This window comes from Oncorhynchus gorbuscha, linkage group LG05, assembly GCF_021184085.1.
Source record: "Oncorhynchus gorbuscha isolate QuinsamMale2020 ecotype Even-year linkage group LG05, OgorEven_v1.0, whole genome shotgun sequence".
Classification (NCBI taxonomy): domain Eukaryota; kingdom Metazoa; phylum Chordata; class Actinopteri; order Salmoniformes; family Salmonidae; genus Oncorhynchus; species Oncorhynchus gorbuscha.
Genome location: NC_060177.1, coordinates 59241435 through 59267310, shown reverse-complemented (window position 1 = coordinate 59267310; position 25876 = coordinate 59241435). Strand labels below are relative to the sequence as shown.

The 25876-nt window shown below is 40.6% G+C and overlaps 3 protein-coding genes across 7 annotated transcripts; all 3 read right to left on the bottom strand.

The window, feature by feature from the left end:
• Position 1: 1 nt before the first annotated feature.
• Positions 2 to 10255, bottom strand: rad9b (RAD9 checkpoint clamp component B). Of its 2 annotated transcripts, none has more exons than XM_046350428.1 (11): positions 10141 to 10255; positions 9266 to 9336; positions 8975 to 9112; positions 8690 to 8804; positions 8385 to 8484; positions 6573 to 6679; positions 6373 to 6479; positions 5370 to 5434; positions 5088 to 5210; positions 2570 to 2804; positions 2 to 2176 (listed from the first exon to the last, which is right to left on the bottom strand). In XM_046350428.1, the coding sequence occupies exons 2-11, from the start codon at positions 9275 to 9277 to the stop codon at positions 2048 to 2050; spliced, it is 1131 nt and encodes a 376-aa protein (XP_046206384.1). In that variant the 5' UTR covers positions 9278 to 9336; positions 10141 to 10255; the 3' UTR covers positions 2 to 2047. The 2 variants fall into 2 exon arrangements, with proteins under 2 accessions (XP_046206384.1, XP_046206383.1); XM_046350427.1 differs by lacking the exon at positions 10141 to 10255 and adding an exon at positions 9667 to 9802.
• On the bottom strand, positions 9944 to 12265 carry LOC124036190 (protein FAM216A). Of its 3 annotated transcripts, none has more exons than XM_046350433.1 (5): positions 11881 to 12265; positions 11690 to 11730; positions 11160 to 11293; positions 10939 to 11065; positions 9944 to 10859 (listed from the first exon to the last, which is right to left on the bottom strand). In XM_046350433.1, the coding sequence occupies exons 1-5, from the start codon at positions 12000 to 12002 to the stop codon at positions 10672 to 10674; spliced, it is 612 nt and encodes a 203-aa protein (XP_046206389.1). In that variant the 5' UTR covers positions 12003 to 12265; the 3' UTR covers positions 9944 to 10671. The 3 variants fall into 3 exon arrangements, with proteins under 3 accessions (XP_046206389.1, XP_046206388.1, XP_046206390.1); XM_046350432.1 differs by having other exon boundaries at positions 11160 to 11329; positions 11881 to 12111; XM_046350434.1 differs by lacking the exon at positions 11690 to 11730 and having other exon boundaries at positions 11881 to 12013.
• Positions 12266 to 17111: 4846 nt separating this feature from the next.
• Positions 17112 to 25722, bottom strand: LOC124036185 (ubiquitin-conjugating enzyme E2 G1-like). 2 transcript variants are annotated; one of them, XM_046350426.1, is made up of 6 exons: positions 25531 to 25722; positions 20500 to 20602; positions 19623 to 19720; positions 19309 to 19442; positions 19081 to 19195; positions 17112 to 18932 (listed from the first exon to the last, which is right to left on the bottom strand). In XM_046350426.1, the coding sequence occupies exons 1-5, from the start codon at positions 25571 to 25573 to the stop codon at positions 19109 to 19111; spliced, it is 465 nt and encodes a 154-aa protein (XP_046206382.1). In that variant the 5' UTR covers positions 25574 to 25722; the 3' UTR covers positions 17112 to 18932; positions 19081 to 19108. The 2 variants fall into 2 exon arrangements, with proteins under 2 accessions (XP_046206382.1, XP_046206381.1); XM_046350425.1 differs by having other exon boundaries at positions 19309 to 19487; positions 25531 to 25718.
• Positions 25723 to 25876: the final 154 nt, after the last annotated feature.

Below are 25876 nucleotides of genomic sequence, written 5' to 3'. Positions count from 1 at the left end.
GGCATGACAAATTCTTAGAATCCTTAAAGGCCCGATATAGTTTTTATATCAATATCAAATTACTTCGACACAATTAAGTACATCATTACTGTAATAGATTTCCATAAAATTTGAAAAAAATAGCATTTTAGAAGTTTGGAACCCGCACCTCTGATTCACAGGGGTTGGGTTAAATACCACATTTCACTTGTACAAGGTATCCCCTTTTCCCTTTTTTGTTATTAGTCTATTAACCAATTTACCGCATGGTGATTTTACCATGGAAAGCCCAAACTCCTGCACATGCGACATTGCTGATTATAAGGTCCTGTGCAGATAGGAAATAACAAATCTCACTTTTGCAGAGTTTCATCAGCTATGATACGATATAATACACAGGAAAACACAATTTTGACTGCACTGGGCCTTTTAACAAGGTTCTGTGTATCAACTGTAATACCCCTTGGTTTTCTTTCTGTTGATGTCATGGTGTTCCCTCACTACAGGCTACTGTCCTGCTTCAAGGGCTCTCTCCTAACTAGGAAAATAATATCTATGCCGGTACTGACCGATGTAGGGCTATCAGGTGTTTTATGACATTTAAAAAAAACTAAAGGGCTTAATGCCCTGCATACATTTCTTACTGCACTGGGAGTTGAAACACACCTGCACTGGATGGCCCAAATGTTTTCGCAAACATCATGGCACTGTAGAGATTGCCAAGAACCCCACCAGCCTTAAAATACAAGCAATTCTCCCTGTCAGACAGCACTATATCAAAGCTTCTCCATGATGTCCATATCCTGCTCCACACTGACTTAGTGACCTACCCGTTCTGTTGGCCAGTTCTAGACTTCAGTTAATCGTTACATTCAAAAAGCAACGTTTGTTACAGTGAGTGCTGCATGTAACGTTATCTATATTTTGTATATACAGTTCAACAATGCCATGTTTTCAAAGCTGTAACATATTTCAATAAAGTACAGTATTTATTACCCTCATTCTTTTCCTTTCAACCAGACCCTTGTCACATGTTTTTCTGTGTCAATATTGTTTGTTCAGTGGTCTCTGCAAGGTATTTGTCAACTTACACAGTAGACTGAACAGGTCCTGAGGTAATGAAAACCATGGGGGTCAAAAGCATCTAGAATCAGAACACTGCTACCATTTCCCTCCCCCCCAGTGAGGTAGGCCATGCTGCTACACGTGATAGATCATCTTTATGCAGTCTTTCCCTTTGAAGGTGGAATCCTACTGTTCCCTGCCAGGCAGCATATCCCTGCTCTGACTCATCCATTCCTCTGTCTCAGCAGGGGCCACAGTGGACTAGATTCAAGTGTTTCCCTCGCAGCTGTCTGCTCTCATGCAACTGAGGGGACTGCCTGAAGCTACATGAAAAGGCTCCATGTGATCTGTATGTTTGGTTACACGTTCCTCAAGCTTTAGCAAGTCTGTGAGATGTGTGGAGTTACTATCAGCACCCAGGTGTGGCATCCCCAGGCGCTTGGCTTGAGGAATGTTTTCATGGGCAAATCTAGGGCCTTTTCACAATTTTAGATTTCCTCACCTCTGTCCTCCCTGGCCTCCTTTTGAAAAAGGTCAAAGGTAATCGAGTAGGGGGAAAGTGGATGAAAATGCACTTGTATAAATTAGACTGGTCATAAACATGTGCTTCCTCGCCAAATGAAGGCTATCGAGGAGGGGAGGACCGTCTTCCATTTACCTATTAATGAATTGACAATTCTCAAGAACTTATTGGTTTCTGGGTCACAGGGAAGAGAGGACAGACGTTTACCCCAATTAATTTTATGCTTTTGATGTCTGACTTTCAGATCTACAATATATGTTTCTTGCAATAAATGCACATACCATTGGAATAACGTATTTGTTAGTAAAAACAAACAGCCATGCTTTATGAACTTTCATTTAAAGCACTCAAATTCATTGAAAAATATTGTGTTCTCATTTAAATGCATTTATAATATACAATGGTGAAAAGACTGGTCTGCTGAAAAAAACTTGCAGGGTATGAAAACAGTTCTTGACTTGGTCATTGTTCTGTGGTAACTTACAGTGCACCACTGGCCCTCTCCTCTCCCCCATCTTCTGTATCACTGGAACACACCAGACTGGGCAGCATAGAGGTGCAACCATCACCTTGCTCACAGGACACAGCCCCAAAGAGGAGGGAGCGAACCTAAGGAACCAAAACACGACTCATCCTTAATAGATAGCTGAGCAGACTATGAGCATGGGTGGGAAAAAACAGCAAATTGTGAAACAGTTTTTGCAATATGGTCTGGTGGTTCTTAGGCAAAGGGCTTGAGATATGAGGACTGTGCAACCAGCCACACACCTTACATACGTCACAATTCACCTTCACCCTGTATCTTTCAGGTCAATCACACATCACATGGTTAAACATTATTGCAATCTAGGCACATTCCAGGTTGAACGTTAAAGCAAGGCCTTATCTGTACTTTGGAACTTACCAAAGTATGGTACCAGTCGGAGCCTGCCAAAATAACAACACAGTGGCTTGAGGGCACAAACAGAAGTCAACCAAAGTTCATATTTTGTTCTAATTTACCTTGGAGGAAGGAGGAGTTGTGATGCCACGACCTCTGTGTGTGTAACGTGGTGTTCTGAGCCTGTCAGAATCTTCTCCTGTCCTGGTGAACTCTCTCATGAGGGCTGTTCCACTGAACACTAGGCTTCCCTGGCTGGATGCTATCAGCTCGCCTGCAGAGGGAAACCCCTGGGCCTGGGGGGGACCGGCATCTGCCTCACATGGGCCCTCCGTAGGCTCCACAACACCTCCACACCTGAGAGCATATAAGGACCATTACAGCAAGGCTGCCTTCAGGCATTTCCCTCCAGTGGTCTGCCTATAGTTGTTTTCCTATATAGCTTCATATTGAAAACAGATGCCTGCCAGTCTCAAATCAATATTAATTAACCACATTCGTGATAATCAACAAACTTAAGCAATAGCATTGCTAACAGACATCTATATATATATATATATATATATATTAGAAGTTATATGAGATGCGCATGCCACGTTCTATTGGGAAAAGGTTGTTTTTAGATAACTGAGCGGTGTGTTAGTTTGAAAGAAGTCTGCTCTCATGAACGTGTGTGTTACATGATATGCCGCGTGAGTTACTGCAGCTGCACGTGCATCAGTGTGTGAGGGAGAGAGAGGGGAGGGGCAGAGCTAGGGAGATGGCAGGGAGAGAAAGGGAGGATCATGGAGAGAGAGTAGAGGGGAGGGGCAGAGCTAGGGAGATGGCAGGGAGAGAAAGGGAGGATCATGGAGAGAGAGTAGAGGGGAAGGGCAGAGCTAGGGAGATGGCAGGGAGAGAAAGGGAGGATCATGGAGAGAGAGTAGAGGGGAGGGGCAGAGCTAGGGAGATGGCAGGGAGAGAAAGGGAGGATCATGGAGAGAGTGTAGAGGGGAGGGGCAGAGCTAGGGAGATGGCAGGGAGAGAAAGGGAGGATCATGGAGAGAGAGTAGAGGGGAGGGGCAGAGCCAGGGAGATGGCAGGGAGAGGAAGGGAGGATCATGGAGAGAGAGTAGAGGGGAGGGGCAGAGCCAGGGAGATGGCAGGGAGAGGAAGGGAGGATCATGGAGAGAGTGTAGAGGGGAGAGGCAGAGCTAGGGAGATGGCAGGGAGAGAAAGGGAGGATCATGGAGAGAGAGTAGAGGGGAGGGGCAGAGCTAGGGAGATGGCAGGGAGAGAAAGGGAGGATCATGGAGAGAGAGTAGAGGGGAGGGGCAGAGCCAGGGAGATGGCAGGGAGAGAAAGGGAGGAACATGGAGAGAGAGTAGAGGGGAGGGTCAGAGCCAGGGAGATGGCAGGGAGAGAAAGGGAGGAACATGGAGAGAGAGAAAAAGGGGAGCTGTTGTAAGAGTGACACTGCTGTTGGATGTTGGCATGCTCGGACAACCTAACTCTGTTTCGCCTGTTCTCCTGCACATGGCAGGTCACTGCCTCTGGCTGTTTTCCTAGTGTTCCTCAGCATAAACATGCCTTCCATAAACACCACTGACTGCACCACAGACAGAACCAGAATGTGCTGATAAAGAAGTGTCCCAGCAGGAGAGAGAATGTGAAGGAGCTGGGTTTTAAATATCTTCACTTATCTTCGTCAAGGTCAACATGAGAATAATGTGTGTGTTTGCCTGGGAGGTTATGGAACAGCGGATTCAGTAACATAAGAATATAAACTTAAATTGTACAACTACAACATAAACCTGTCATACAAAAATCTGAGTATTCCATGAAGGTATAAAAATGACATTTCCACTTTGGTCATTCGAACATAATGTATGAACGTTTCCTTGAAAAAGGAAGAAGCAGTGCAATGCAGCGACGTCATTAGTGACCCAGATGTGCCACAATCCAGCTGGGACTGGTGCAAATCCCACCTCAGGCGGCTCAGAGCAGACACTAAGAGAGAGATACATAGAGGCCGGGCGGGACACACACTGAGTGACATCATCGCCATAGCAACGTAACAGGTTAGTGACTGTGGGAGATGTAAGGATTACACTCTGTCAGGCCTCTAACCCAGCCAGCACAGCCTTTCCCCAGATAGCCAGCCTCTGTCACAGTGCTACTGCACTGTTCTGTAACACAACGCCCAATGAGGCACCAAAAAAAGCATGCTGGCCAACTGCCTCCGGTAAGGAGGACATCACAGGTACAGCCAACTCTAGGATTCTAGGAAAGGCTAGTTCAAATTTACTCTACTGTGACTGTCACATGACTGGGCAGGCGCTTTAAGGCTATCTAAGCCTGTTAACTTTTTTATTTGCTATTGAACTGAGAAACTGCTTCTCGCTTGGACAAAATGTCCTGCATTTCTACACACGATGCCTCTGAACAAGGGCTTCTCTGACTATTGAAATAATTTGGGCACTTCTACATACATTATTTGATATAGCGGTAGGGTTGCTATGGTGACTACATAATAGATGATGAAGATAGAAGGGCAGCATGTGATGCTGGTGATGTGGTGTATTACACAATGTTGGACCAGATACAGAACCCCCCTATCAGTGGTGGGGTAATAACTGTTTAACGAATGGTGACGGCTACCTTAGTGCAGCAGGAGCCTGGGCCTCTGTAGCCTGGGAGGGGGTCCTGCTCTCTGGGTTGACAAGAGTAGCCAACACCACACTGGCCTCCAGCACCATGTCCTCTACACTGAAGGCCACCGGCCTGACAAACAGCAGAACACAACATCAGCATACCTAGAACCCGGGCCCTGAGATTTCTCCAACCGTGTGAGCAGACCGGGAAAAACTCCAGACCTAATTTAGGACCTAAGTAAAAGAGGTGATAGTCACTGGGTATAATCACAAGAACCAGGATACTTACTTTCCTGCAGCACCAAAGTGGGCAGATACTGGTAGACCATGTGATTCAGCAAATGACAGCAATCCCTAGAGAAGAGGTTAATACATTAAACACATGCATGTTTGGAGTAACTGTTTGATCATTCACCACCAATTAAAATAACAGGTCACAATACTCTGGTACTCTGCTAGACAGCAATGTACATTAGATGACAGGGCACATATTACCAATGTTGCTGTGTACACTAGCCATAACCTTTCAATTTGTTGGGGTCAATCACAGTGAAAGGGGTAATCATGGGTTCAGTTGAATTGCTTTGTCCGATGCCCAGACACCAGAGCCTCTGTGTGTGTTCGACTAGCCCCTCTAACACACTGTGACAGGTAAGACTAGCAGCAATGTAGAGACTGGCTCACTGTCCAACTCAATCACAGGCTAGCATGGACACACAGCAGTCTATAGCTAGGCATAGCTTTACTGTGTAATGAGGGACTTCACAAAAGGGTACCCCCAACAACATTCCAGGACGTTAGGGTCGGGTCAAAGGATGTGGGTCTGAGCACAAATTGTGACACTTTAGTTGTACTTTATAATAAATAACACAAAAAAACATAGGATGCAAAATGGCTGCCTTTTTGGGGTCCCAATGTGACATATTTTGCTATTGAATCATGCTGAAGTTCTTTTCTCCTCTGAGGACTTGGATATATGTGGAACATGGTATGAGAGTTAGGCAATCAATGCATATGTTCTACTACTTATTACTGTCTGTTCACTAAAAATGTAGTCATGTGTGGGGAAAAAACATCATATTATAACTTGATTCATTAGGGTCATAAAACAAAATCCCGCCCAGGAGGGGAACGTTCCATTGAAAATGATAGGGTACAGAGTCTCCTGGACACTTGGGTCCTGTAAATAAATGAATTAACCCATGGGTATGCAAGCACAGACAGTGACACCCTCCCATATTCACAAGCTCATGTGACAAAAAATAAGGTCCATCCCAAAATAACCCCCTTACCCTCAGCTCCTTCAGACAGAAGGTTATGTCTGAGTCAACTCCAACCTGGAAGTAGTCAAACTCACTGGGCTCTAAAGACATCTCAGTGTGCATGGCCTTCATTTGATCTGCAACCCGAAAAATCAGGAGTTAGGCACAATATGTTACCGACTTTTTGTGGGTTGGTTTTTTCATACAGCGCAGACAGTGCAACATCTCACCCCTTTCATCTTCATAGTAGCTTTTCAGATTGACTCTCAGAGGAGACATGGACAGAGTGATCTCTTCCTGAGACACTGGGAAGTGCATCACCATGTCGCCTAGAAGTCTGGCCCAAAAATAATAATACAAATTTAATACAATTATAATAGATAGTACAAATGTAAATTACTAATGAAATAATCATCATATACTGTATACCCTTGTCATGACGTTGGCCTCTTTGGGTATAGCAAGCCCCATCCCCCTCTCCCTGCCTCCCCCTTTCCTCCTTCAACTAGGTTGCTCTCCCTGCCTCCCCCTTTCCTCCTTCAACTAGGTTGCTGTGGTCAGAGAGACGTCATAAATTCCTGAGGATCTCCTCATGGACACACAGTTTAGAGAGAGTAAATTTTCATAGAGGACAAAGGAAATCCTTCCACCTCACAGAACTTGAGGTACGAACAAATTTCATGTTCTGGAGAAAGTATAAAAGATGGGTGAAGAATCCAGCTACGAACTGGTCCTTTTGTCACAACTTGGGGAAGCTCATGGGAGAAGGTGTGGCCACATTACCATAAAGCTGTCTATATAATAACCTCAGATATGAGGTTTACATCTAATTGTTGCATAAGATTAATGAGTGAGTATGATACTGTTTGTATAATTGTGTAATATGATTTTGGACTGTTTAATGAAGAAAAATACAATTCCCTTTTGATTTTAACTAAATCAGAAGACTGCCCCTGAGCCCAGTTAGTTTCGGCCCTTCCGAATAAAACCCCCTCTCGGGTTTTCGATCAGCAGACCAAGCTTACCTCAATTACAAGATGGCTAAAGGTTGCAGACCATGTTTTTCTCCTTTAGGAGAGTACAAAGGTTGTAGACCATTGATGAATCTTTTAACCATACCACATGGTTAAACTCTTAAGACTATCGATACCGACAGAATAAGAACAAGTTTTGATATGAATTACTAGTCTGCAGCTAGGAATTCGATATCATTGAACGCGAAGAACGACAACTGGCGAAACATCCATTCTATAACGAAACAAATGAATGTCACTCTGAACTATCCACATTAACCACGACAGAGAGAGAGAGGGAGAGAGACGGACAATTCTACAAAAGAAACAAACTTTTCACCAGCGATCAAGACGACACACTGAGCGTAAATATATATATTGATTGCAATTGTTCCCAATGAGTGAGCGTTCATGTGCAAAGGATTAGCATTTCAATTGTTAATAATTATCACTTTGTAGTGACTTCTTAGTCGACCCCCACTTCCCCTTTTGTCTAACAAGCTGCCATGCCGGTATAACCCACTAGGGCACATTCTCCTACCATTTCATGTAACCACATTTACCTTGTTTGTTTGTTTGTTTATGCGTTTCTGTGTATTAATTAGTTAGTAATAAATAAATGATTTAAGACAATTGATGTATGGAAGACTCATAGTGAAGACTGGGTTTGTGCAGATAACCAACAATTTACGACATTTGGAATTAGACTAACGTGAGGTAAAGTAAATAATTAATTAATTCGAAGACTAATTGATCAGATGAAATATCTGAAAAGTTATTTTAGGAAATTATAACTTTGTAATCTGAATATTTTTCCTTGGTGCCCCGACTTCCTAGTAATTACGGTTACATGATCAATCAGTCTAATCGAGTAATAACTAATTAGAGAGAACCTTTGATAAAAAATTATCAGTCTTCAGTTAATGATAGTAAAGACACGGCACCCTGTAGTAATTCTTAGTCAGTCTCTGAATCACACTTCATCAATGTCACGAGGAGATAGATTGGGATATGTTTATGGGAGCTCACCTGGGCTGGGCCTTCAGGACATTGGGGCAGAGGTGAGAAGGAAACACTGCCTGCAGAGCTTCATTCTCCTGGAAACCCAGGTTGTGTGTTTTGGTGATACCTGTCACAATGAGTATGAGATGTTGGGACACAGCGCCATCTAGTATTGATACAATGCATTACAATCTGAGAAAGAATCCCCTTTGTTCCAAAATCATTGTTGAACACCTACTGGAATTTGCTCAACACACACCCACACACACACAAGTCCTTAACATATAAAACAAGATCTTATCTGAGAGCACTCTATTGGACTGTTCTCCTACCATGTCTGCAGTGAAACTGGAATATCACCCGGTTGTCTGGGAGATTGATGGATATTTGACAGCTATCCACATTACGCTCAATGGTAGCCAGGCACCGAAATAGCGGCAGCACTGACTAAAACCAAAAAGATGTATATTAATACACAGCTATTACACTATCAGTACTATAAAGTCTCACCCATTGTAAAAGCAATGATGCTTGGACTGTGCCATATGGGCCTGTGTGAGACATTTATTGAGATGTTGGGTTCATATTCAGCAGATTCAGAACAGCTTGGCCATTACCTTCATGACCAACTTGCATTTGACAGTTCCACAGTCCTGGGCTGGTCCTGTGTCTGGGCTGTAGTGTTGGAAGAACAATGGGGAGAAGAGGAAGCAGGCGTAGGCAGAATGGGCTGAGTTCACTGACCTCATTGCCAACTACAAGAGACCAGACCAGGCAGATAATTATATGCATAATGGTTAGAACAGGACAATGTTATGTAGCTAACACTTTCCATTGATAAAGCGTTGTAGACCATCATCAAATCAAACGTCATTTGTATAGTTCACTTCAAATGGACTGATGCTTACCCCTTTCATCATAGGATCCAACCATAATTCATCTCCTATGCGTGCCAGGGCATGAATAGCCTTCCCAAACACTGTCAGAAACAGAGTCGGAGATACTGTTTATGTAGATTAAATTAATCAATTATGTGTCAACATATTTAGCTATCTAAATCCTACATTTGAGCTATCTAGCTAAATGACTTTAGAGAACAATCCGCAGACTGAGGTAGGCTGTCAAAGCTAGCCAACTTTAGAGAATTAGCCAAGTTTAGAGAGTAAGTTAGCTAGCTAGCTAACGTTTATACTATCCTGTTTGGCACATTTAGCTAGCTAGCTAAGTTAGCTAGATATGTACTTTAAAATGTGTTGCACATTTCTGTATCAATACGTTACAGTTATCTATATTCCAAAAGATAGCATACCTTTAACACCGTTTCTTTCAATGACACACTTCATTTTGGCAGTCAAGTTCCACAAAGTTTGATTTTGTGGTGATCACTAATTAGAATGTCTGTCGGTGCAGTTGACGCGCAACAGCTACAAAACAGCAGCATGGAGATGATTTACTAATGAACCATATTGTGTAATATGCTAATCTATTACCATTATGGTTAGTATGACTATAGGTGGTCATGTAAGGTACATTAAGTTAAAATTCTAAAATCCTGAATGCATACAAAACTAGATTCAAGAGATATTTTACCAATATAATTAATTTATTGTCAAGCAGTCACACTGTAGTAAATGCACTGCAAACACATTGTTACATAATAATCTCACAAGCCTATTACAGAAACCTTCCCAGCTGTCATTTATTTCTCTTCAGATGTTTCTGTATATTAGTTTTGCCCCTGCTTTTTGGGGGGGATTATATTTTACATTGTTCAAATACTCACCACATTATCAACTGCAAATTAAGAGGTAGAGTCAGCAAAATGACATTGCACGAGCAGCTCTTGCAGATATTGTGATGAGCAAATGAGCCAGATGAAAGACTGCTCTCACACAGTCACACACAGTATCTGCGCATGTGCAAAGGTTCCCTTCATGCTCTTACAAGGTGGTAGCCACGGGACCAAAACAGTGAAGTTTAGACTCGCGATTCAACGACCTTGATGCAGAAATTGGCACACTCTGCTGTTTAATTTGTGCATCTACTTCATATCGCTGACTCTAACTTTAAGTTTTAAACCATTTATTATTACAATGACAACATTGTCAACAGACAATAAATGTACAGTGTGTAATAATGGTTTATAAACTATTTAAAAACTCGTATAAACAGTTTAACGGGAGACTCAAATAAATGTGTTACCAATAAGGAGAATGTGTTTTGAAATGATACAAATTATACTATACTTCAATACATTGTCAAAATAATAGAATGTATGACTGACTTCATTATAATTATTTCAAATACAATCTTCTCACTCTGCACTGTGACTGTCGGTAATCTTTGGGAGGATAACTTTAGAGTGCACTGTGGTGCCCTTCTTCTGTCCGTATGGCTTGATGCTAGATCCAGAACCTCTCTCATTGTCCATCTTTAACGTGAGCCGATCTTTAAGCAGTGGACCTCCAGTAGTATGTTTGGTTCCATCCAAAGAGCTATGACCTTGAGGGAAAACATTCAATCTAAGATGGGCAATAGGTGGTGTATATTCCATTCTAAAGTAAATACAATTACAACCCACCTGATTTAATACACCGGTGCAGCACATTGAGATAGCGTTGCTTCATCAGTCGCCTCATGTGCTCGGTGCTGTAGACATTTGCAATACTGTAGAGATATCGTTTCTGTCCAGTTGTGAGGGTTGGATGCTGGAACATGATAACAATATTTTGTAGAACACTACATTTACATTCAGCAATATATTATTTATGGTATATGGCAAATAACTTGCTGACGTGTTACCTGTAGAAATGGTGCAGTCATCATGGACTTGGGGACGTGTATGGTTTTCACCTGCTGGTGGTCAGGAACCTTGAAATGTGCTGTCCTGTGCATCTCCACCCTAGTGTTTTGTCCCTTATACACATGCTCAGAGTCTGTCATATAGATAGGTGTATTAATGAGGCCTCTATCTGCATGAATCACACAATTGTTGATTGAGTAAAATGTTAATGCATATTAGATCAATCACCAGTAATGTTTAATAGATTGATGTACCAAATTAACATTACACTAACATTTGGATAACTCCCCAAAATACATTTTCCAAAATACCATTTGGAAAGATATGAACTCCTATACCCGACTGGCTTCTGTGGTGTCTATTACATGCCACACGCAGGCTATTACATTTCATTTCTCTATCAACAGAGCAGCGTTTCGCCTTGAATTTCTGACTCACAAAATAGCCTATAGTTTCAAATTAACAATGTAAACATGCAAACATACAATGCACAAGTTAACAACCAGTAGGCTATACATACAGTACATACCTATATATCTATGATGGTACATGTTATTTGACTCCGCAGATCTACAAATATGAAATAATAGAAACTTGATCTGAAATGTTTGTATTGAACGCAAGTCATCATTAAAAACATATGTGTCTATAAATATAATGCACTCATTTCATTAACATTCATTACAGAAGCATACAACTAGTTCATTTTTGCAAGCCTACCTTGTTGCTAAAACGCAGCTACCACCGCGTTTTATCAGGCGATCTCCTTTTCTTATTTCCTCGACAAATGTAACCTGTTTTCTCATGATTTTGTTACTTTGTAACAAATCGATGAGGTCCATTTTAATATTAGTGGTTACAAGTATCAATCTTACATTGCCATGGTCGTGTGACCAGGGGAGGATGTCAGTCCATGGGGCAGATCCAGAGCAGACTACTGACAAGAGGTTAAACAGAGCATTCTCAAAGTATTCAGACCCCGTGACTTTTTACACATTTTGTTACGTTACAGCCTTATTATATAATGGTTTAAATGACAAAACGAAAACAAGTTTTTAGAAATGTTTTGCAATTTTTTTTTTTAAACAACAGAAATACCTTATTCACATAAGTATTCAGACCCGAGACTCGAAATTGAGCTCAGGTGCATCTTGTTTCCATTTATCATCCTTCAAATCAAATCAAACTTTGTCACATGCGCCGAATACAACAAGTGTAAACTTTACCGTGACATGGTTACTTACAAGCCCTTAACCAACAGTGCAGTTCAAGAAAAGTTAAGAAAATATTTACCAAATAAACTAAAGTAAAAAATAATAAAAAATAACACAATAACATAACAATAACAAGGCTATATACAGGGGTACCGTAGGGGTACAGGTTAGAGGTAATTTGTACATGTAGGTAGGGGTGAAGTGATAATAAACAGTGAGTAGCAGCTGTGTACAAAACAAATGGGGGTTGGGGGGGGCAATGTAATAGTCTGGTGGCCATTTGATTAATTGCTCAGCAGTCTTATGGCTTGGGGGTAGAAGCTGTTAAGGAGCCTTTTGGTCCTAGACGTGGCGTTCCTGTACTGCTTGCTGTGCGGTAGCAGAGAAAACAGTCTATGACTTGGGTGACTGGCGTTTTTGACAATTTTATGGTCACCGCCTATTATATAGCTCCTGGATGACAGGAAGCTTGGCCCTAGTGATGTACTGGGCCATATGCACTACCCTCTGCAGCGCCTTACGGTCAGATGCCGAGCAGTTGCCATACCAGGCGGTGATGCAACTGGTCAGGATGCTCTCGATAGTGCAGCTGTAGAACCTTTTGAGGATCTGGGGACCCATGCCAAATCTCTTCAGTCTCCTGAAGGGGGAAAGGTTTTGTCGTGCCCTCTTCACGACTGTCTTGTTGTGTTTGGACCATGATAGATCGTTGGTAATGTGGACACCAAGGAACTTGAAACTCTAAACCCGCTCCACTACAGCCCTATTGATGTTAATGGGGGACTGTTCGGCCTGCCTTTTCCTGTAATCCACAATCAGTTCCTTTGTCTTGCTCGCATTGAAGGAGAGGTTGTTGTCCTAGCACCACACTGCCATTTCTCTGACCTCCTCCCTATAGGCTGTCTCATCGTTGTCAGTAATCAAGCCTACCACTGTTGTGTGGTCAGCAAACTTAATGGTGTTGGAGTCGTGTTTGGCCATGCAGTCATGGGTGATTGATAGAGGAATTTTTAATTCCCTTATGTTTTATTGCCAAAACCAATTAAATTCGCACTCATTTCTAATTCATGATAAGTTGTAAGTTTATCATTTGCATGAATTAGCAAGAGACCAGTCTTAAAAAACAAGTTCAGCATTTATTCTCGATGAGTACTGACCCAAAATACAAAGAACATTACATTTTAAATCTGAAGAAGACATAAAATGACGTCATCAGTTACACCCCCTCTCCCAGTCTTACAATGGCGTAGTATTCGGTCCTGGAGATAGTTTCACTCCCCTCATAAACTACATTCCAACCTGCCTAAAGGATATACTTCTCTCTGCTAATGGAATCCAACCAAAACATTCTTATCTGTTTGAAGTACTATCTTATCTCTGCTTTAAAACTTTCCCAGGAGACACAGACACAATTAATTTCTGCTTACATTTTCAGTAACAGTACAATTAAGAACCCATACTTTTCAAATCATAACATAATAGTATTAGCATGAATGGTTCTAATCATTAAAGTATACATAATTGATCATCTAAACTATATTTTCCTCTATCAGTGATCAGGGAGTATAGGAAGGGACTAAGTACACACCCCTGAGTGGCCCCAGTGTTGAGGATCAGCGTGGCAGACGTGTTGTTCCCTACCCTTAACATCTAGTGGCGGCTCGTCAGGAAGTCCAGGGTTGAGTTCCAGAGGGAGATGTTTCTTCAACTTGATTGGAGTCCACCTGTGGTGAATTCAATTGATTGGACATTATTTGGAAAGGCACACACCTGTCTATATAAGGTCCCACAATTGAAAGTCAGAGAAAAAACCAAGCCATGAGGTCGAAGGAGATGTCCGTAAAGCTCCAAGACAGGATTGTGTCGAGGCAGAGATCTGGGGAAGGGTACAAAAACAATTCTGCAGCATTGAAGGTCCCCAAGAACACAGTGGCCTCCATCATTCTTAAATGGAAGAAGTTTGGAACCACCAAGACTCTTCATAGAGCTGGCCGCCCGGCCAAACTGAGCAATTGGGGGGGAAGGGCCTTGGTCAGGGAGGTGACCAAGAACCCGATAGTCACTCTGACAGAGCTTTAGAGTTCCTCTGTGGGGATGGGAGAACCATCCAGAAGGACAGCCATCTCTGCAGCACTCCACCAGGCCTTTATGGTAGTTTCCTTTATCAATCAGGCCTTTATGGTAGAGTGGCCAGACGGAAGCCACTCCACAGTAAAAGGCACATGACAGCCCGCTTGGAGTTGCCAAAAGGCACCTAAAGGACTTCAGACCATGAGAAACAAGATTCTCTGGTCTGATGAAACCAAGATTGGCCTGATGAAACCAAGATTGGCCTGAATGCCAAGTGTCAGATCTGGAGCCAGTGGCGGATTTAGGCATAGGCGACATGGGTATGCGCCCAGGACGGCATCTTGCCGGGGGCGGCATGGGGCGCCGCACAATTTAAATAAATAAAAATTCGGAATCGTGAAATTTGCGCGATCGGGTTTCTATCACTCATTTGCATGTCACGTCAATGATATCATGTCACCGTGTGGGACTGTGGATCAATTAACCTTGTCGGAGTGGGCGCCCTGTTTCTAGTTTGTGAGCTAAGCAGGCTACTGCCTGGGAATGTCTCACACTCAGCAGTATGAGATGGCGCGGGGGCGGGGTAGGTTGATCTTTGGTCTCCCCACTGGAAGTCCGATCAAACATTTCTGGAAAGACCTAAAAATAGCTGTGCAGCGACACTCCCCATCCAACATGACAAAGCTTGACAGGATCTGGGAGATACTCCCCAAATACAGGTGTGCCCAGCTTGTAGCATCATACCCAAGAGGACTAGAGGCTGTAATCACTGCCAAAGGGATTTCAGAAAGTACTGAGTAAAGGGTCTGAATACTTATGTAAATGTGATATATATATATATATTTTGTAATACATTTGCAAAAAATTAAAAAAACTGTTTTGGCTTTTTCGTTATGGTTTATTGTGTGTAGATTGATGAGGGGGAAAAACAATTTGATCAATTTCATAATAAGGCTTTAATGTAACAAAATGTAGAAAAAGTCAAGGGGTCTGAATATTTTCAGAAAGCACTGCATTGATAAAGTATTCAGAACCCTTGACTTTTTCCACATTTTACTACATTACAGCCTTATTATAAAATTGACAATAGTTCTTTTCCCTCATCAATCACCACAGATTTATTTGCAATTTTCTTTTAAAGAACACACTGAAATATTACATTTACACAAGTGCCAGGTTTCCTCCAGGCGTGACACTTGGCATTCAGGCCAAAATGTTCAATCTTGTTTTCATCAGACCAGAGAATCTTGTTTCTTATGGTCTGAGAGTCTTTAGGTGCCTTTTGGCAATCTTCAAGTGGCTGTCATCAGTGGTGGAAGAAGTACCCAATTGTCATACTTGAGTAAAAGTATAGATACCTTAGTAGAAAATGACTCAAGTAAAAGAAAAAGTCACCTAATAAAATACTACTTGAGTAAAGTCTAAAGGTATTTGGTTTGAAATATACTTATGTATCAAAAGTACATTTAATTGCTAAATTATACTTAAGTATCAAAAGTATAATTATATTTATAATTATATTAAGCAAAGCAGATGGACCCATTTTCTTGTTTTTAAAATGTAGTTAGACAGGGGCACACTCCAACACTCATTACTTACAAAAGATGCTTTTGTGTTTAGTGAGTCCACCAGAACATAGGCAGTAGAGATGACCACGTGTTCTCTTGATAAGTGCATGAATTTCACAATTTTCAGGGAAAATGTATGGAGTAAAAAGTACAATATTTTATTTAGGGATGCAGTGAAGTAAAAGTTGAGAAAAATATAAATAGTTAAAGTACAAATAAAGTATAAATACCCCAATTTTTACTTAAGTACTTTACACCATTGGCTGTCATGTGTCTTTTACTGAGGAGTGGCTTCCATCTGGCCACTCTACCATAAAAGGCCTGATTGTTGGAATGCTGCAGAGTTGGTTGATCTTCTGGAAGGTTCTCACATCTCCACAGAGGAACTCCAGAGCCCTCTCAGAGTGACCATCAGGTTCTTGGTCACCTCCCTGACCAAGGCCCTTCTCCCCTGATTGCTCAATTTGGCCGGGTGGCCAGCTCTAGGAAGTCTTGGTGGTTATAAACTTCTTCCATTTAAGAATGATGGAGGCCACGGTTCTTGGGGACTTTCAATGCTGCAGAAATGTTTTGGTACCCTTCCCCAGATCTGTGCCACAACACAATCCTGTCTCGGAGCTCTACGGACAATTCCTTTGACCACATGGGTTAGTTTTTGCTCTGACGTCAACTGTCAACTGTAGGACCTTATGTTTGCCTTTCCAAATCATGTCCAATCAATTTATCACAGATGGACGCAAATCAAGTTGTAGAAATATCTCAAAGACGACCAATGGAAACAGGATGCACCTGATCTACATTGAGTCTCATAGCAAAGGGTCTGAATACTTATGTAAATAAGGTATTTTATTTATTTATTTTTTATACATTTGCAAAGATTTCTAAAAACCTGTTTTGGCTTTGTCATTATGGGCAGATTGTGTAGATTGAGGGAGAAAAAAATATTTAATAAATTTTAGAATAAGGCTATAACGTACCAAATGTGGAAAAAGTCAAGGGTCTGAATACTTTCCAAATGCACCTTAAGTAAATTGACACATTTCTTCTCTTCCCATCCGATTAGACCAACACTAGATAAATAAAACAAATACAAAAAGTATGACAGTTAACACATTTTATTGAGCTCATGTCAAATACACATGGCATAAACATAGTGGTAAACACAACAAACAAGGGGAATAGGGTGAGATAACAGGATTACCTGGGAAAAACACGATTGAAATGATCAGAGTGTATTGCTTCATGATGTTTAAATGCACAAAGTCTCTTATGCAAATACAGTGAACACCGGTCTGAGGTGAAATCTAAAGAGTACAAAGCCTACACAATACCATCAATTGTAAACCATATGTCTCATCAAAATATATGAATAATACCTGCATTTGTATGCAATCCCAGCATAGCCAATTTGTTGGCAAATTAACCTGCAAACATGACTGCTTGTGTCATTAGTGGTTTTTCATTTGATAGTCCTAAAGTATCGGTCATGACTATGACATTGTTGTTGATGATGATTTATTTGGTGTCGGCTTTAGGGTGGCTCTAATGAACACGACGAAGAAAGCAAAGTTGGATTATTAAGCCTGTGGCAAAGCACCCCACCACAATTCAAACATTGATTGTTATGCATAATATTAAATCAACATGCATCAGAACGCTGTCCATTTTCTTCTTTCTTTCAGAATAACACTTGATACCAGATGACTTTTTAAAAGTTTTCCATTCCTTTTCACATGTCAACAATCCAACAGCAAAATCCCATGTAACAGACAAAACAAACCTAGATACCTTATGCATTTGAAACACATTTCTAACTAATGGTGTAATCACATGCCTCCCAGTAATTTACCACCTGGTTTCACCAAGAGTAAATAGATGGTGGTTAATATCATGAGACTTCTGTCATTCCTTAAAGAAAGAAACACGTTGTCCACAATAGGCTGCGCCAATAACAGAACATTAGATGGCCTTAGTTTGAGACTTTTGCACTCATAATCTGAATGCACAAATCAGAATATAAAGCTAGGGGTAGATGTGAATTCTACAAGATCTGATTAAAAACATAACGGTACACATGCACCAAGAAGCCAAACGTGCCACCCATCCCCCAGAAACAACCTCAGAGGGACAAGTCATGTCAATCACATGTACAGCTCCCATGTAACACTAGACTAAGAACAAATCAAACAACTATAAAACCTAAAATATGTAATCATTTTAAGTTGAGGTAAATTCAGATGCCAGAAAACCGGTATATCCACTGAATAATCACAGCTTAATTCTTAACAACATAGAACTTTTTGGTTGTTTTGGAAAAAGTTTCATTAAAGCAGAGTGACCTCAGAGTTGACTAACATGATTGGTAACAGACATTGTGATTATGTGGGTAGAGGACCCAGTCAACAAGCACACTGATCAAACCCTCCAGGGAGAAGACAACCGCCAAGAGGGAGTAGAACTAACATAAGGCAGCAGTGATCAATTGACAGGTGTTGAATGACGAAAACATGCCTGACAAGGCCGGCATTCTGTAGAGGTGACTGAAGATGGGAAACTTGGTGAGAACCTAAGAACCTAAGAAGAACTGGCTTTCATTTGATTTAAATTCTTCAAGCACAACAAACAAATTGCATAAGAAACCTGGTATAAAGTAGAAACTGTTCAGCAGCAGATAAAAAAAAAAGCTAGTTCATTTACAGTAGTGACATATCTTACATTATATCTTTCCAAATAAATTAAATTAAATCTATAATTCCAGGCAGGAAATGGAGGGAAATATTTGCTGGTAGGTTCTCACATTCATTCTTCGTTTGAAAAAAAAGAAAAGTGGCTGACCGACCAAATCCCTTGATTGGCAAAAGAAGGGGTGCAAAAGCCTAGTCTGAACTGACTATTTTCCTTCTGAAGCCATTTCCTTTAGCTAGATGGAAGAGGGGAAAAACATTCAATGTTTTCTACCACAGTCAAGTATGAAACAGAACAGTCAAAACTGAACATTACAAAAATAATGATTGCATTCCGTTAAAGAACAACAAGAATGAGTAGTGAGGTGAATGTTGCTTACTCACCCTGGAACTTTGCCATTGAGTCTGGGTTCTAGTCAAATGCCATCTCCTGGCTTTTCCGTACACAGCGAGCCACCTTCCTCTTGAATTCACCATTAGGATCCTCCCTCCACTCTTTCTGTGGGACAGGCACAAACTCAATAGCACAATTGTCATTGTCACTTTGACACAGGTTCTGGACGTACTTGGGTATTGTAACACAGTTTAAATACATTTATTATTACAACTCACCGCAGCATCCACATTAGCAGGCGAATCACTGTTAGGGTCGGCCAGCATGGAGATCACACTAATCATAATCGTCTCTACAGTGTGGATTGGAAGCCAACGTTCCTCTGGTTTCTCATAGCCAAACTTGTCCTCTCCTGGCTCATGCAGTATTGAGATACATACATCACCATTCTTTGCCACTAAGAGAGATGAAGTGATTATATACACTAGTAAACAGCAAACTTGGTAGGGGACACAAATCCCACTCCAATGATTCTAAAATGGTTACAGCTCTGGGTTTAGTAAGGCTCATAACGTGTGACCAGTGTGTTTACCATTAGGATGCCAGATTTCAGTGATGAACTTCATCTTGGGAGGCCGTAGTGGATAATCATAGGGAAAGGTCAGGTACGCTTTGAAAAACCCTCCTTCACTGTAAGGGAGAGAACAGAGAAAGCAAAGCATTTCACATTGGGGTCAGTTAGCAGACTCTTATCCACAGTGACTTACAATTAGTGCATTCATCTTAAGATAGCTGGGTGAGACAACCACATATCACAGTAAGTACCCTTTCCCTCAGTAAAGTAGTTATCAGCAAAGTCAGTGCTAGTAGGACTATATACACACAGTGTACAAAACATTAAACAACTTCCTAATATTGAGTTGCACCCCCTTTTTCCCTGAGAACAGCCTCAATTCGTCAGGGCATGAACTACAAGGTGTCAAAAGTGTTCTACAGGGATGCTGGTCCATGTTGACTCCAATGCTTCCCACAGTTGTGTCAAGTTGGCAGGATGTCCTTTGGGTGATGGACTATTCTTGATACACACTGGAAACTATTGAGCTTGAAAATCCCCAGCTGCGTTGCAGTTCTTGACACTCAAATCGGTGTTCCTAGAATCTACTACCATGCCCCGTTCAAAGGCACTGTCATCTTTTGTCTTGCACATTCATCCTCTGAATGGCACACATACACAAACCATGTCTCAATTGTTTCAATTCTTTAACCTGTCTCCTCCCGCCAAGGTTTTAACCCGTCTCCTCCCGCCAAGTGGGCAGGCCTTCCCCGGGAAGAAGAGCAGCTCCGTCAAGGTCAAAGCAGTCATCATCCCCATTTACCCATCTGAGAGTACATTCAAAGTATGTACTCCTCTTCTTTAGGAATATCAACCTGTTCTACAGACACATTCTCAAATAAATGTCCTAACTTACAAGAGGGTGTCCTGTGGCCCTATGATGACCACCTCCCATTTGTATATATCCTCATCATCTATTAGGCCAGCTGAAAAGCCCTCCACTGGGTTCTTGTTGAGCTCTGAAATAGAGAGACACAAGGTAACAAAAATGCAACAACTAACAAAAAAGACAAAAGGAACAGTGAAAAGATGTTTAGACAGGGGTAGAGAAAGAGAGTGACAGGTACCCATTGTCAGTGTGGCCAACTGAAAAGGTGGCCTGTATGTACCCATCCCCTCCCCTCAGGTGCACAAAATTGAACTTCCATTGGCTGAAGGAATGTTCATGTGTCTGACAACTTCAAAGATATATAAACTTATAGCTATTTACTCAAATAAAGAAGGGGATGGGTTAGTTAATAATTTGCCTTCAGAAACTATTCAAACTCCTTGACTTTTTCCACATTTTGTTGTGTTACAGACAATATTTAAAATGTATTAAACTGAGATTCTGTGTCATTGGCCTGCACACAAAACCCACAATGTCAAAGTGGAATTATGTTCAGACATTTTTACAAATGAATAAAAAATGAAAAGCTGAAATGTCTTGAGTCAATCAGTATTCAAACTATTTGTTATGGCAACCCTAAATAATAATGTGTTCAACAAGTCAAGTAAGTTGCATGGACACACTGTGTGCAATACTAGTGTTTAAACAGACATAGCATCTCCACCAATTAGATAAGCAGCTTCAACGTTGGGTCACTCAAAAAGTGGAATATTTTACATAGACTGTACCCATCACTTTGTAGCACAGATAGTTGGATGAAATACAAACAAACCTTGCTTACACTTCAAAGTGAGGGCATATATTTCAGCCTTGTGGGAAAAAACGGACAACAAGTTTTAATTCCACCATGGAAAACACACGGCCATCCGACACCAGTCCAGGTCCACTCACCAGCATTATTTCCTTTCAAAATTTGAACAGGGCGAGGGAACACAAAGCACACACAAGCTGCATTCAGTAACAATATTCTTATTTGTCTTATAAATATAAGGCAGATGCTCCCTGACAACACAAGGAACTTTGATCCTATCAAAAGGGCAGGGGAGACTAGCCCATGCAAGCTGCATTTAGTCAAATTAACTTCTTCGGGGTCGGGGGCAGTATTCGGAAGTTTGGATGAATGAGGTTCCCAAAGTAAACTGCATGTTACTCAGGTCCAGAAGCTAGGATATGCATATAATTGCTAGTATTTGATAGTGTTTTCTAAGGTTTCTAAAACTGTTAAAATAATGTATGTGAGTATAACAGAACTGATATGGCAGGCGAAAACCCGAGGAGAATCCATCAGGAATTTTATTTTTTAGAGCTCACCACTGATTTTTATGGCTCTCTATGGGAATGTAAAAGGAATACATCCCAAATTGCAGTTCCTAGGGCTTCTAGTAGATGTCAGTCTTTAGAAAGTTTGTTTTTTGAAAAACTAGCTAGAATTTGTAGTTTTTTTACGTGGCTCCCATTTTGGCTGTAGTGTTTTTACATGAGCGTGGATGAGAGTGCGCACTTCATTATCTATCTCCGGTAATGAACATACTATTCTCCGTCTTACATTGTATCATTTATTTACATATTAGGGTACCTGAGGATTGATTTGAAATGTTGTTTGACTTGTTTGGACGAGGTTTATTGGTAACGTACAGGATTCATTTGTATGCATTTTGAACGAGGGAAACCGGTGGATTACTGAGTCAAGCGCGCCAACTAAACTGACTTTTTTGGGATATGAAGGACTTTATCAAACAACAACCATTTATTATGTAACTGGGACCCTTGTGATTGCAACCTGATGAAGATCTTCAAAAGGCAAGTGATTTATTTTATCGCTATTTCTGACTTTCGTGACACCTCTGCTTGGTTGGAAAATGTATGTAGTGCTTGCGTGTGCGGGGCAGTGTCCTCATATAATCGCATGGTGTGCGTTCACCGTAAAGCCTTTTAAAAATCTGACAAAGCAGCTGGATTAACAAGAAGTTAAGCTTTTAAGTGATGTATGACACTTGTATTTTCATGAATGTTTAATATTATGATTTTTGTCATTTGAATTACGCGCTCTGAAATTTTACCGGATGTTGGCCCGGTTGGACGGTAGCGTCCTGTAGTGAATATCCCTTTGAGCATGTTATTAATTACACTTTGGGTGGTGTATGAATACACCCAGTCACTACAAAGATACAGGTGTCCTTCCGAACTCAGTTGCCGGAGAGGAAGAAAACCGCTCAGGGATTTCACCATGAGGCCAATGGTGACTTTAAAACAGAGTTGAATAGCTGTGACGGGAGAAAACTGAGGATGGATCAACAACATTGTAGTTACTCCACAATTCTAACCTTAAAGACAGAGTGAAACAGAGGAAGCCTGTACAGAATAAAAATATTCCAAAACATGCATCCTGTTTGCAATAAGATACGAAAGTAAAACTGCAACAAAAAAAAGGCATAGAAATGAACTTTATGTCTTGAATACAAAGAGTAATGTTTGGGGCAAATCCAACACAACATATCACTGAAAATCTTCACATTTTCAAGCATGGTGGTGGCTGCATCATGTTACTGGTATGCCTGTCATCAGCAAGGAATAGGGAGTTTGTGTGTTTGTTTTTTTTTACAACAAAAAAAACCTGGTTCAGTCAGCTTTTCAACAGACACTGGGAGACAAATTCACCATTCAGCAGGATAATAACCTAAAACAAAGGCCAAATACACACTGGAGTTGTTTACCAAAACAACATTGAATGTTCCTGAGTGGCCTGGTTACAGTTGACTTAAGCCAGCTTGAAAATCTATGGCAAGACATGACAATGGCTGCTTAGCAATGACCAACAACCAAATTGAAAGAATTTGAAGTAGTTTTAAAAGAATAATGTGCAAATATTGAACAATCCAAGTGTGCAAGCTCTTCGAGACTTACCCAGAGAGACTCTGCTGTAATCGCTGCAAAAGGTTATCCTAACATGTATTGACTCAGGGGTGTGAATACTTATGTAAATTGGATATTTATACATTTCATTTTTAATACATTTGCAGAAATGACTAAAAACATGTTTTCATTATTGGGGTATTGTGTGTAGATGGGTGAAATAAAATAAAAACAATTGAATCCATTTTGAATTCAGTCTATAACAACAAAATGTGGAAAAAGTCAAGGGTTAAGAATACTTTCTGAAGGCCCTGTATAGCAGAATTAAAACCAGCCACCCCACCATCCCTTTTGATTTAAACAAAGCTTTCCATAGATGTTTGCCTATGGAAGAAGTGGACAAAGTTACTTTTTGTACCTAAATGCAAGAATATTCAGGAGATAAAGGTGCTCAAAGTTGACTCATTTTACATACCTCACCATACCATAAGACATCCATGTCTTCATCACTGGAAAATATAAACGGTTGAGTTTTATATAATTTAAAAAGCTTACAAAGAGTGTTGTCAAACTAAAACTAAGTTCAATCAAAATTGCCATTTTTAAACCTTTGATGTCAATGATCTTAAAACAACTAAACTCTGATTATTTTCATATTCGCATGTTGTAGCTTAGACCCCATTTCAGATCATCTAAGGTGTTTGTGTTGTGCCTACTAACAGTTGAGAGACAAAATGCTCTTGAATACAGAGTGGGTGTCACTTCACCAATAGAAATCATAAAATTGACCTATTCCTACAGACCACTGCAATTTAGCTGGTACACCATTGAACTTGAATAAAATGTTTTACCTGAATTACTAGATGACCACCTCTCCACGTCGAATGTCAACTTAAATGGTTATTTCTATTATCAATATTTCTATGATTTCAAAACGTTTCCTAAAAGACGATTGACAGTATAATTTAAAACAACAGTGGCCATTCAAGTCAACATTTGCTGATGTGTGGAGCTCCAGCGATCTTTGTGGTACAATTTTAAAGTCGACATTTCATTGTTATTCAAATTTTAGTAAATTTATCAGCCAAAACATGACATTCACCATGTATTAAAGAGCATGTTGTGTCTCAACCGATTGTGGTCACAACAGAAAAAACAGACATGTCAAATAGGGTCTAAACTACAACATACGCACATTTGAAAAAAAATCGATGTTTACGCGTTTAGATAATTGACTTTAAGGTTAAAAAAAATCATTAAAAAATATATATAATACCAAAAATTCTGAAATTATAAAACTGTTTGACAACTTTGTTTGTAAGCTTATAAATGAAATCAACCTCAACCTTTTATATTTCGCAGTGATGATGGTGGGGTACCCAAAATGGGTCAACTTTGGTTACCTTAACATCTTGAACGTTCTGGCATTCAGGTCCAAATAGTAACTTTCGGAGCACTTATACAATGAGCAAATGTGTATGGTAGGTTTCGTTCAAATCAAAAGGGGTGTTGTCAAAAAGTGACTGAATTTAAATAGATTTACCCGTATACGCTAGCTGTCAACCCCTAATGGAGTTAGCTACAGTGACTGTATGCCATTGCCAGAACGAATGAACAGGATAACAATGATGTGATGTTCCCACCATTGTCAGATGGGCCTGGGGACGATTATTCCTTTGTTCCTTGGCTATCCTGTCAGCTAGCTAATAACAAGCCAGATCATGTTTACAGCCCACTACGGTTGTGTTTCACTGCAGACAGAGGTTGGTGTAAGATTAGGTTAGGGCTAAATTAGATAGTTATTTCCTCTATAGCTCGAATCAGTAACAAAATGTTGACTTCCTAGCTAGCCAACTAACGTAACGCTGGTGACGTTCTCATTGACAGTCAATATGTTAAACTAGCTAACTCGCTGGTTTAGACTACGTCAATGCATAGTTTGGGTTAGTCGTGCAGTTGAAATCCGTCATCTTAACATGATAATTAAGCGGAAAATATATAACTAGACTGTGTTTACAGCCAAGATCATTGCACTAATGTAAACAAACAATCGTGGCTGCCCTTGTTGAACCCGGCGGATGGTTAGCTAGGCTAGATAACTACGTAGCTTGGGGGTCTCTTTCTTTCTTTAAACCTTTGTCTTACCTGCCAATTGCTTTCGAAGAAGTAATGCTGATTGTTCAGTCATTGTATGTGGGCTTCAACCAAAAAAAAGTGTTGCCAAACACTGAGAGAAATAATAAAATCAAATTGGCAACTAGATAGGCTACCTCCGTGTTATGACAGTTTGTGGTAAGATTTGTTCCAACAGCGCTTGGGCAGAAACTATAGCTGGCTAGACTTTCTCCTGATCATGAAAACTTTGAGTGGGTATTAAAAAGCAATTAAAACGATGTACAATTTAAATCATTTACACCAAGGAGAAGAAAAAAATATGTATGACACATGTATCAAGGATAGGATGTTGTTTTTTATAAAAGCAAAACATAAT